At 37.2% G+C, this 10,328-nt stretch overlaps 1 protein-coding gene across 1 annotated transcript; it reads left to right on the forward strand.

Annotated features, from left to right (window-relative positions):
* Nucleotides 1-291: 291 nt before the first annotated feature.
* Nucleotides 292-10,271, forward strand: LOC135213623 (uncharacterized). The gene is made up of 9 exons (XM_064247654.1): nucleotides 292-556; nucleotides 1,530-1,673; nucleotides 3,363-3,540; nucleotides 3,845-3,974; nucleotides 6,755-6,883; nucleotides 7,479-7,561; nucleotides 7,750-7,807; nucleotides 9,193-9,333; nucleotides 9,634-10,271. Exons 1-9 carry the CDS (start codon nucleotides 328-330, stop codon nucleotides 9,679-9,681), a joined length of 1,140 nt encoding a protein of 379 aa, XP_064103724.1. The 5' UTR covers nucleotides 292-327; the 3' UTR covers nucleotides 9,682-10,271.
* The last annotated feature ends 57 nt before the right edge of the window (nucleotides 10,272-10,328 follow it).

Consider the following 10,328-nt stretch of genomic DNA (forward strand, 5'->3'; position numbering starts at 1 on the left):
TTATTCAGTATCATATATTTATTATAGATAGTATATAAAACATGATACACACGCACACATGTGTATGTGTGTGTGCGTGTACATGCATAATATACATGTAAAATGTATTCCGAAGAAAAAAATCTTTGGGAAGATTCTTCTATCTTGCAATTCTTACAAATATGTATATTTGTGAATGTACGTGTGTGAGTGTGTATCCTTTATTCGTCTACCACTATCTATAATCTATTTGTTCTTTTAAAAACACTAAAAAACATCAAATAATCTAAAAAAAAAAAGCTGAAAAAAACTGGCGAAATCTACCGCAAACACTCTCTCCCATCCAGAATGAAACTAATCTTCAGTTTGCTAGCGATTGGCGTGGCCCTCTGTGCCATCATTGCCAATCAGCCCTCGCTAGTATCGGCTCGCGCTCCTGTGATTGTCGAGGAAGAGGAAACCGTTCTGACTCGGGACTGCGCCTTCACGAACGCCCACTCGGGCTCACCGTCGAAGCCCGGAGGAGAGACTGACCTTCATGCAGGCCTAGAGGAATATCCCACAAGAAGCCTGAAAGGTAAGTCGGACAACGCAAGGCTCAGTCTGAAAAAGTCTGATATGAGTCTGAATTGTGAGTCTCATCAACTACTATACGGCAGAAGTCGTTCTAAATAGAGTCTGAGGCAAGACTGATAAGTCTAAAAAGGAAGGTCTGAAGTAAGTCTCACAAGTCTGGATTAAATCTAGAGGGTAGGTCTGAAACAGCCTTCACAAGGGTTCTGAAGCTAGTCTCATAAGTCTAAAAACAGCTGAAATAATATTAAATTGCGACTAAAACAGATAAGGAATAAGTATCTGAGGACGTCTTTCAAACGAGTCTGAAAATGAAGGCATCAGAAATTCAATTTGACGAGACTCTGTGAGTAAATTTGACCCCGATTATTTGATTAAGTTGTTATTTACAAGTAATTAAGTGCAGCTGATTGAACTTGATTTTGCCTCCAATGTATACATGACTGTTTAGGATTTATCCTCAGGTAATTTGCATAATTAAGTTAGCTCTGCATGTTGTTGCAAAGACTAAAACTCAGTTGAGGAAACAGAGCAGAAGCTAATTTTCAACTTGAAAGAAAACTCTAAAACTAAATTGAAGAACTGTTCAAACACGCTTTTTAAGTCAAGGTCAGAAATTAACTTTAATTTGATGGTCTTATCTTAAAGAAAAAAAAAGTTCAAAATTGATAAATAAACTAATGTGTGATTTCTTATTCAAATTTCGAAATGAATTTCACTTTAGGTACAAGAATGTTTCCTTTTTCCTTTGAGTCATTCAACTTTCCAATAAGATATTTATGTTACCGATAATCAACATAATACGCAAACCGATATATACTATTTCTTACAGGATATGTTTTTATTGGTAAAACCAATTTCTGTCCTCAGTTCAGGAAAGTCCTGAATATTATCTATCAATTAAGTCTTTTTATCACATAAGTTATCCTCTTATTGACCGAATTTTTGTCCATTACCTATTTCAATCGCCGTTGCAGATACCCTGACCAGCTTAGGACGCAAAATAGCCAAAGGTCTGGGAGTTGTCGGCCATGTTTTCAAAGGCGTCGAATTCATTGCCAGCTTCTTCAAGACCAAATATAAGACCGAAACGAACGAAAACTACTGGGAGGAGCTCTCGGGTAAGGCGTCAAGTTCTGTCTGAAGGAGACGAGCCCAATTTTGATGTGATTATTCTTACGATGTGACCCATTTAGGAACTAATCTTGACAATGACGCGGAACACGGGTACAAAATAAAAAATCAGTTCTTCATTACTGTTTACACAGTAAACACATTTTTTCGCACCTTCCAATTTACTTGACAATTTAAATCCATAGTCTTCGGAACTGGCAATGCAAGAAACTCCGATGTTAGCGACAAATGTGGCCTGATGAAGTAAATAATAAAATAATAATAATAATAATAATAATAATAGTAATAATAATAATAATGATAATAATATCGCTGAGACTTAGAAGGGCAGGGATAAACCAAAACCACGGTGGATAAACCCCGCCCCACCACATATACACACACACAACCACAAAACAATTCGGTCCCAAAAGGATTTCTCTCTCTCTAAAAATGTTGGTAACATGAGTCTGGGAATATAGAGGTTGGCAGAAAATTACCTGTTAGGAAGTGAACGACAAGAAACCCCGAGTAAACCATTTAACCTTCACGTTTATGACTTTCGCTCTACCTTTTAAGGATTTTGAAGCTTGATTTGCGTACACTACAAGAACACATATTTAATTTTGTGTGTAACAACGATAGTCCAGTAAGAATGAAATCTACGCTTAGATCTACCAACGTCCAACTCGGAGCTTCTTCCTCTTATTAGTGGATCGTTTGAAATTATGAAAGGATTTCGATTCGAGCTTCAGGGAGGTGCGAACCTCATTACCCTCTCAACATTCTCTTGCGTTCCTCCCAAAACTTAGGAGAAAAATGATCAGCCCCGTCGGAGAGTAACTTGTAAAACAGAAACAACTTTTTGTGAGGAGCCAACTCTAAATTTACATAGAAACACGTTTGACCGGCGTTGACACCATTCACTCAGACTTCGGAATGCTCTGTCCTCCTTTATTTGCATGTCCGCTTCGTCCGAGACTCCGAGCGCGCTTTACGCAGTTCTACTCATCTTGGCGTCTCTCCCTCAGCTCTGCTCATCTTGGTCTCTAAGATAAAACTGTGAAAATGCGAAATTCATACTATACACTAAAACTTAGTATAACGAGACACAAAAAATTTCTTTTCTAATACCACTTTTCATCCAGTACTATTTTCCATTCGGAAGAGAAACTAGGAGAGCCAATTTTCACTCATAGCAATATTGTAAGTATCACATTTTTCGTAAAATTATGCCAGCGCCACTTTTCACTCTTAACAATAGCTTGTAGTGTGCTTTAGATTCATAACAAGAACTGACCACTACTTCTCATTTATAACAGGAGTTGTAAGAGCCACTTTTCCGTCATACTATCATTTTCCAATGCCAGTTTTTCTTAATATCAGAAACTGTTGGCGCCATTTTTATTTGTACTAGAAATTGCCAGTGCCACCTTTAACTCATAAAAATTGTTATTTGCCACTTCTCAGTTATTACAGAAACTACCAATACCACCTTTCTTTATCACAAGACAGTCACTTACTCTTTTTTTGCATAACAATTGTCAGTGAAACTTTTTATTCCTAAAAGCAGCCAGTGCACCTTTTCATTCATAACAAATAGTACTAGTGTCAGTTTTTTTCTTTTATAAAAATAGCTGCAAGTCCCACTTGCTATTCACAAAATAAATTGTTAGCGCCACTCCCGTTCACAACAGAAACTGCCAGCGCCTTGGTTGAAGAGACCATCGACCAAGTGATCTTGCGTCAAACTCAGGATGCTGTCAAACGCATGTCCGAAAACCTCGAGTTGTACCTCGACAACAATAGCACCGTAGGCGATTTCTCAGCTCTCGATCTCAACATTGCTATGGACAACGAACGCGAAACCATCATGTAAATATTCTTTAATGTTCAGATATTCCATCACTATGTTAAGTTTAGCCGATCCATCAATGTCAGTCAAGCTGTCATTGCTAAGATGTAAATATATTTTTCACTAAATAATGAAGAACCAATTCCAGGGCCAAAACACATACCAGGTCTCTGTAGAATTGATGGAACCAGGCCATACCTGCTTCAATAATAAGGGCCCAATTTTGGTGATATAAAACGTTTAATTGGTGTTTGTAATCTGAGATCAGTAAAGTCGAACGTGAATAAGGATGAACAAACTTCAGTGACATTCAACGTTTAACAGGTCTATGTACGCTGGAATCAACCACCCTCAAAACATCGTGCTGCAGTACGCGGACATGGTCACAACTCGTCTTATGCTCTGGCAGGCGACAGCTTTCAGATACATCAAGGACTACACGATTAACGGCAGAGTAAGAATATGTTTTTATTTTATTTATTTATTAATTTTTCGTTATGATCGCATTTAAACACTCATTAAGTTGGCTCTCAGGCCTCATTATGACACGCTGTCATTTGCAATACAGGTTTTAAGTCCAACTCTCACACTTCCTCTATTATCTGGAGGACCTGTGGCCGGCATGAGAGTAGAAATTCTCTCTTAGAAGAGTTTTCAATGACAGACCACCAGTGCTCATTTCATAATAGAAAAAACCAAAAAATATTTTGTACGTGTTATAAAACCAATATTCTGTACTTTCATTTAAAAATACCTTATAACTCAATATTTTCTCTGAATGCACGTCGTAGCTTTCAGCAACCTCTGTGGCGAGTGTTTCAAGCATTACGCCCACTACACAAAGTTCTGAATTGCTGACCGTTTATTTCTGCATCATTTTCTGAGTCCAGCACGTTTTGGCTCCGCTTTTTTTGGCGCAGATCATTTGGCGCCACCGTTTTGACGATAGACAGTTTGGCGCTCGCTATTTGGGCAATGAGTTCTATTGCCCCCAATTCAGAATAAAAGCCAAAAGTCGAAAGTTGATAGATTAGACTGTCGCTTTGCAATTATTTTCTCATACATCAGTTTATTTACTTATTTATTTTGCTTCTTTATTTCTTTCCTTAGCCATATATTTTTTATACATTTTTTCATCTATTTATTTATCATTTATTTATTTCTTAAAAAAGGTGAAACATAATGAGTATAACTAATTCGATTTATTTTTAGAAATGCAATAATACAATACAATACCAAAATAAAGAAATAAAAAAAAAGAAAATACGATTTTTCAAACAGTTTAATGCATTTTATAGTTGTTTGCCAAACCACGCAACTATTCTAGTGATTCCCGCGAATTAAACTGTTGTACTATATTTAAAATGCGTTCATCAGCCCTAATGTATTTCAAACGTTTTCGATTTGGAGCATTTCCAGCAATCAGTTATTCATAATACGCATCACGACCCTTTTCAATTCTCTTTATATTATCGACGAATCTCCATATAACAGGATGGTTCATTCCTAGTTCTGCAAATCTTTTTCTGTATGTAGCTTCAGCGTGATTGTTTGTTCGGTCTTCACCAGATGTAGTTCGACTGTTCGTTTTCCACATTTCTGTGGGGAAAAGTGGTAGGCGTCGCCCACTGCCTCGTCTCGGTGGTGTCCCAACATAATCATCTTCGACCCGATGCATTAATGGCTGAAGTTCATCAGGTAAGTATTCCGACAAAAAATCGATCATTATTATATGAATGTCGGGGCCCAAGGTATCTCAGATCCTTATGAATATTATGTGCAAAATGAAACAAACAGCTTTTCAGTTTCACTCTAGGAAAACATACTTCCCGTGCAGAAAAAACTGCTTGACGCTTATTAGGTAATAAATCATGCAATATAGGAAAAATAATAAAGTAAACCTGAGAAAATAACGGAGGAGACAACTTAGATGTTTCATCCATATACCGCACATCAGATTCACGGAAAATACTTACCCAGGTGTTTCTGCCAAAAATAAAAAATCTCTCATCTTCTTGACCTCTATCGCCAATTGAAAAGCCTTCAGGTTGACCACAGTTCGCCACATAAAATTTTTACTCGTCAGGGATTACTAACTCTCCTGAACTAACAGGATTTGGAGGAGCACAATATAATTGATTTATTTTGATTGGTACAACATTTTTCATGGCATCTGAAGTCGGCAGTGCTGCCAGAGCAACGTGGGAACTGTTTTCAATGCAAACATTTGTGACTGATGACGGCACTTCATACGTTTCCTCAGCTAGACGTTTTACACTGTTTTGATTTTAGCAACTTCCACACTTACTGATGAAGCACCATGAGAATGTCCGTTCACTTCTTTTGCTGCCTCGTGGTTTTTAGTGTGAATGGGAACTTTACACTCGCCCTTTAATTCACATCTCCAAAACTTTACAGAAGGATCATTTTAGATACATCTACCAAACACATATTATAAAACCGTCTTGTGCAAATTTTGTCTTGTCTCTCTTGCTTAGAATGTTTTCCGCTATTTCTGGTATGAGGTGTAGAAAACATTTGAATGAAAATTGTATTGCAGTTTTCCAAGCGTAAGAGACAACAAGTTGGACCATCATAGCTTTTCGTTTTGTATTTCAGTTTTTCGTTGTATGTTTGTTTGTATGGTGTTTTTACGTTGCATGGAACCAGTGGTTATTCAGCAACGGGACCAACGGCTTTACGTGACTTCCGAACCACGTCGAGAATAAACTTCTATCATCAGAAATACACATCTCTCACACCTCAATGGAATGCCCGAGAATCGAACTCGCGGCCAACGAGGTGGCAGGCCAAGACCATACCAACCACGCCATTGCACTGAGGCGCTAGTTTTCCATGACTAAATGATAAAATTATTACAAAACGAGACTCTGATCTACGGATGGTCGTTAAAATTTTGACTATCAACTTTCGACTTTTTTGTTTTCATTCTGAATTGTCATCAAAAGAGCTCATCGTCAAAATAGCGAGTGCCAAAACTGTCTATCGCCAAAACGGTGGAGCCAAATGATCTGCGCCACAAAAGGGCGGCGCCAAACAGTCCTGTTCTGTTATTTTCTGCCTTTAATGATATCTGCTGACATTTGCGTATAATTCGGTCCCTAAAGAAATATGACCTTCGAGTCACCGATTTTCATCAGTTCGAACACCATTTCCATGAAAATGATTTGCTGTTCGTGTATCTCTTTCGCTCATCTCTTGGAATTCATTAAGGCACCGTCTGGAGACACCGTGTGCAGCATAGTCTACAAGTGGAACATGGCTTACAAGACAGAGATCGACGAGGTATCTGAATTCTTGTTGCCAGCGCTTGAAAAGTGGAACACCGATTACAAGGCGCAGGTATGATGATCTCAGACCTAGTTTTCCTTCTAACATGTCACTCTCGGATTTGCTTGATACAAAACCAAAATTTATTTTTCAACAAATAACTCCAGTAACACCCGTGCATTATTGCTATTGCGTTACTTACTCTCATTTAGTTAATGTTTCCTAATTTTACACCAAACAGGTCACTATCATATTCACTTCATTCATTAATAAACAAGACAGGTACAACCTAATCAACAGTTTTACACTAAACAGTCATTCCCCCGTTACTTTATGCTCTTCCAAAGAAGCCATACTTATGAATGCTTTGGTGCAACTGTATGAAATTCTCTCTCTCTCTCTCTCTCTCTCTCTCTCTCTCTCTCTCTGGTCCTAGAAGTGCAACAGAACTACTCTCGGATAGCAAACAATAAATCTGAGTTCAATCCAGGCGAGAAAATTATGTACTTGGTTGTGAGTCTACTGTTGTGAGTTACAGGGAACGAGAGAAAGGAGTGAAAGAAAAAGAAATAAACAAACACGAGTGATCAATGAATAGTACATCTCCATATCATGTAAAAAATGAGGACCTCGAAGAGGTAATCCTCAACCTCCTCTCTCCCCACAGCTGGGAGTGAATTGCAAGACGACTTACGTCAACCCAGCTTTCCACCAGTGGAGATACGAGGCGGAATGCACAATATTTGATGGGTGAGTTTTCCCGATCGACTCTGGAAATTTCAAATATTCATTTTGTTCCTGAGAGACATTTTTTCCATCTTCTTTGTACTATACTAGTATTGAGCTTCAGATTTATCTTTCTTTTACCTTTAACGGCTTCCTGAAACTTCAAGATCAGCTAAGGTCATCTTATCCTAAAGCTTTCCTTCGAATTCCAGGTATCACGGTACTTTTCCCGGAAAGTGGAGTAACACGTGTTATCGTAAATCTAATCCGGTAAGAAAATTTTTCTTTTTCATATATATCAAATCTAACATGTAAGTAGTTGGAATGTTACACACACACACAAACATATATATATATATATATATATATATATATATATATATATATATATGCATATATATATATATATATATATATATATATATATATACTGTATATGTATATATATATATCTTATATATATATATATATAATATATTATATATATTATATACTTATATATATATATTATTATGATTTATATACAAATCTGCAAATGTTCTTTAATATCTAATTCCTTCTACCTCGGAATTAATATATTTCATATATGTTAACCGAAGGGGAGTTTTTTTGTTGATAAGAAATTCGTCGGCTCATGGGCGCGAACCACGGAACCAAGAATTCAGGACGTACAGTGAAATGCTTTAAACCACAAGGCTATCATATATACATAACTGAATCACGAAAATTTGGAATGTGATAAATATATAAATAAAGGCAAATGCCACGAAGGCAAGTGAACAAGGGAGTGGTGCTAGGCCAAAAAATAAGAAAGGAAACAAGGAAAAATGCGTCGAAGTTTCTTCAGCGCAATCGAGTTTTTTTTGTAGTGTAAAACGCTGTATGAAACTTTCAGCCACGGCCCATGAACCTCTGAGCTGCGGCCCATAAACACAGCCACGGTCCGGTGGTAGCCTGTGTTGTTGGTTCCTACAACGGTACCAGAAGTACGATTATGGCTAATTTTAACCTTCAACAAAGTAAAGCTACAGAGGCTAGAGGGATGCAATTTAGTATGTTTGATGACTGGAGGGTGGATGATCTACATACCAATTTGCAACCCTGTAGCCGCACTACTTTTTAATATCTGAGGGCGGACAGATAAAGTGCGGACGGACAGTCAAAGCATCTCGATAGTTTTCGTTTACAGACTACTAAAATACTTAAAAATGAGAGTCAATTTAATTTTGTGTCAAATGTAATGTGAAAGTCCTATCACTGTTTATCTTTCCTTTAAGTGAGCTCTGATTCTTCCATCTGTAGGAGTTTCGCGAAGTAGATAACTTTTGGTCGTAAATGAAAAGTAAAACTGGGTCTGTCCCTTTGCTCTTTTGAGAAAAATGAAGGACAATGATTTTTCAAAATTGATCTGAATTGATACAAAGTCCCTCATTCTGTTAGTTCCTAGGATATTTATTGATCCTTGCAAGTACACATTACTCTTCTGGGATATTTCAACTCTGTCATAGCGTAGATTTCATTATCAAGAGAATGTGAAGTCTTAACAATGAATGCGTAACATACACCTCCAGCTTTCAAAAGTAAGAATATGTAGGGTACTACTCATCTATTTACTTTACTGAATAATTGACAACCATTTGCTCCACTCTTGGCAGAGATGTCCAAGCAAGAGCAGCAGCGCAGTGTGCGATGTCTACTGTGGGGTTGCGAAACTGGATCCCTACATCGACGCTCAAGACCGCACTTACAATTTGATCAAGGAATACGTTAATGCCATGCTGGACGATTTCTTAATTGTATGTATTTTAAATGCTTTAAACACCTCTCTCCGAACTTTCACTTTGCTTATTTTGTGATGAATACATTCACAGATATTCGAATGCAATGGTATTAAGTGGGTATATACTCGTGCCTTATTGTAAGACAAATCACCGCTCAAACCACACTCCTGAGTTCTACTGGAAATTTCTAAGCGATGCTACCAGGGATGAAGGTGCAAGCCCCTTGCAAAAATTGGCAGGTCGAATTGCATGATCACAAGTGGCATTAAACACCCTAACTAAAGTGTGATATTATATCTTCTGACTTTCTTCCAGATGAAGACGACTCAGATAGACGTTTACATGGAGGAGTGTGGCTTTTAGAATATCAACCCATCTTCAGACAAGAGGAATTACCTTGCATCAAGATTCAGCACATCTGTATAATTCACAGAAATTAAACAAAAGCAAATATCTAGTGTATGACTTTAAAAGCATAAAAAATTTTAATTGATTAAACTTGGAAAGAAAGATCTTGCTGTTGGTGGGAGCGCTGGAAAGGTAATTATGCTCACTCTTAACAGTTATGCATGAAATTATATTTACAAAAACTAAGACTTTTCTTACGCGTGTAAACGCTTAAACATAATTAAGAATTACATACCCACCATTAGTAGCTAGGAACAAGTAAATAAATTCCAAAGCACTAAAGGCATACAAACGTTTCTTTAAATGTTCAGCAACTGTAACACCCAAGTACAGAATCTAAACTAGCTTTCTTTTTAAACTAATTTTCTTTTTAAACTCTGAATAACATCTGGTTTGACTGATAAACCTCTCTTTTCAAGAATGTGTGAATTCGTAGCAAGTTCGAATAATCAGTCTAAAGAAATCAGCAAATCTTTTTACATTGACCTTTGAAGAAATTTGATTTCATGAGCAATAAAGGGAATGAAATAAATGATTGGATTTAATGCCAAAGTTTCTTTTAATCCTTTCGATGTAAAACATCCACTAGTTTGTGACTGGAT

The sequence above is a fragment of the Macrobrachium nipponense genome, chromosome 43 (assembly GCF_015104395.2).
Source record: "Macrobrachium nipponense isolate FS-2020 chromosome 43, ASM1510439v2, whole genome shotgun sequence".
NCBI lineage: Eukaryota > Metazoa > Arthropoda > Malacostraca > Decapoda > Palaemonidae > Macrobrachium > Macrobrachium nipponense.

What these genes read in the sequence shown, in the direction of transcription:
- LOC135213623 (XM_064247654.1), top strand. Translation starts at nt 328, where the DNA reads ATGAAACTAATCTTCAGTTTGCTAGCGATTGGCGTGGCCCTCTGTGCC. An exon ending in CTACTGGGAGGAGCTCTCGG is followed by an intron (nt 1,674 to 3,362) that starts GTAAGGCGTCAA and finishes CGTTCACAACAG; the next exon opens with AAACTGCCAGCGCCTTGGTT. An exon ending in TGCTGGACGATTTCTTAATT is followed by an intron (nt 9,334 to 9,633) that starts GTATGTATTTTA and finishes ACTTTCTTCCAG; the next exon opens with ATGAAGACGACTCAGATAGA.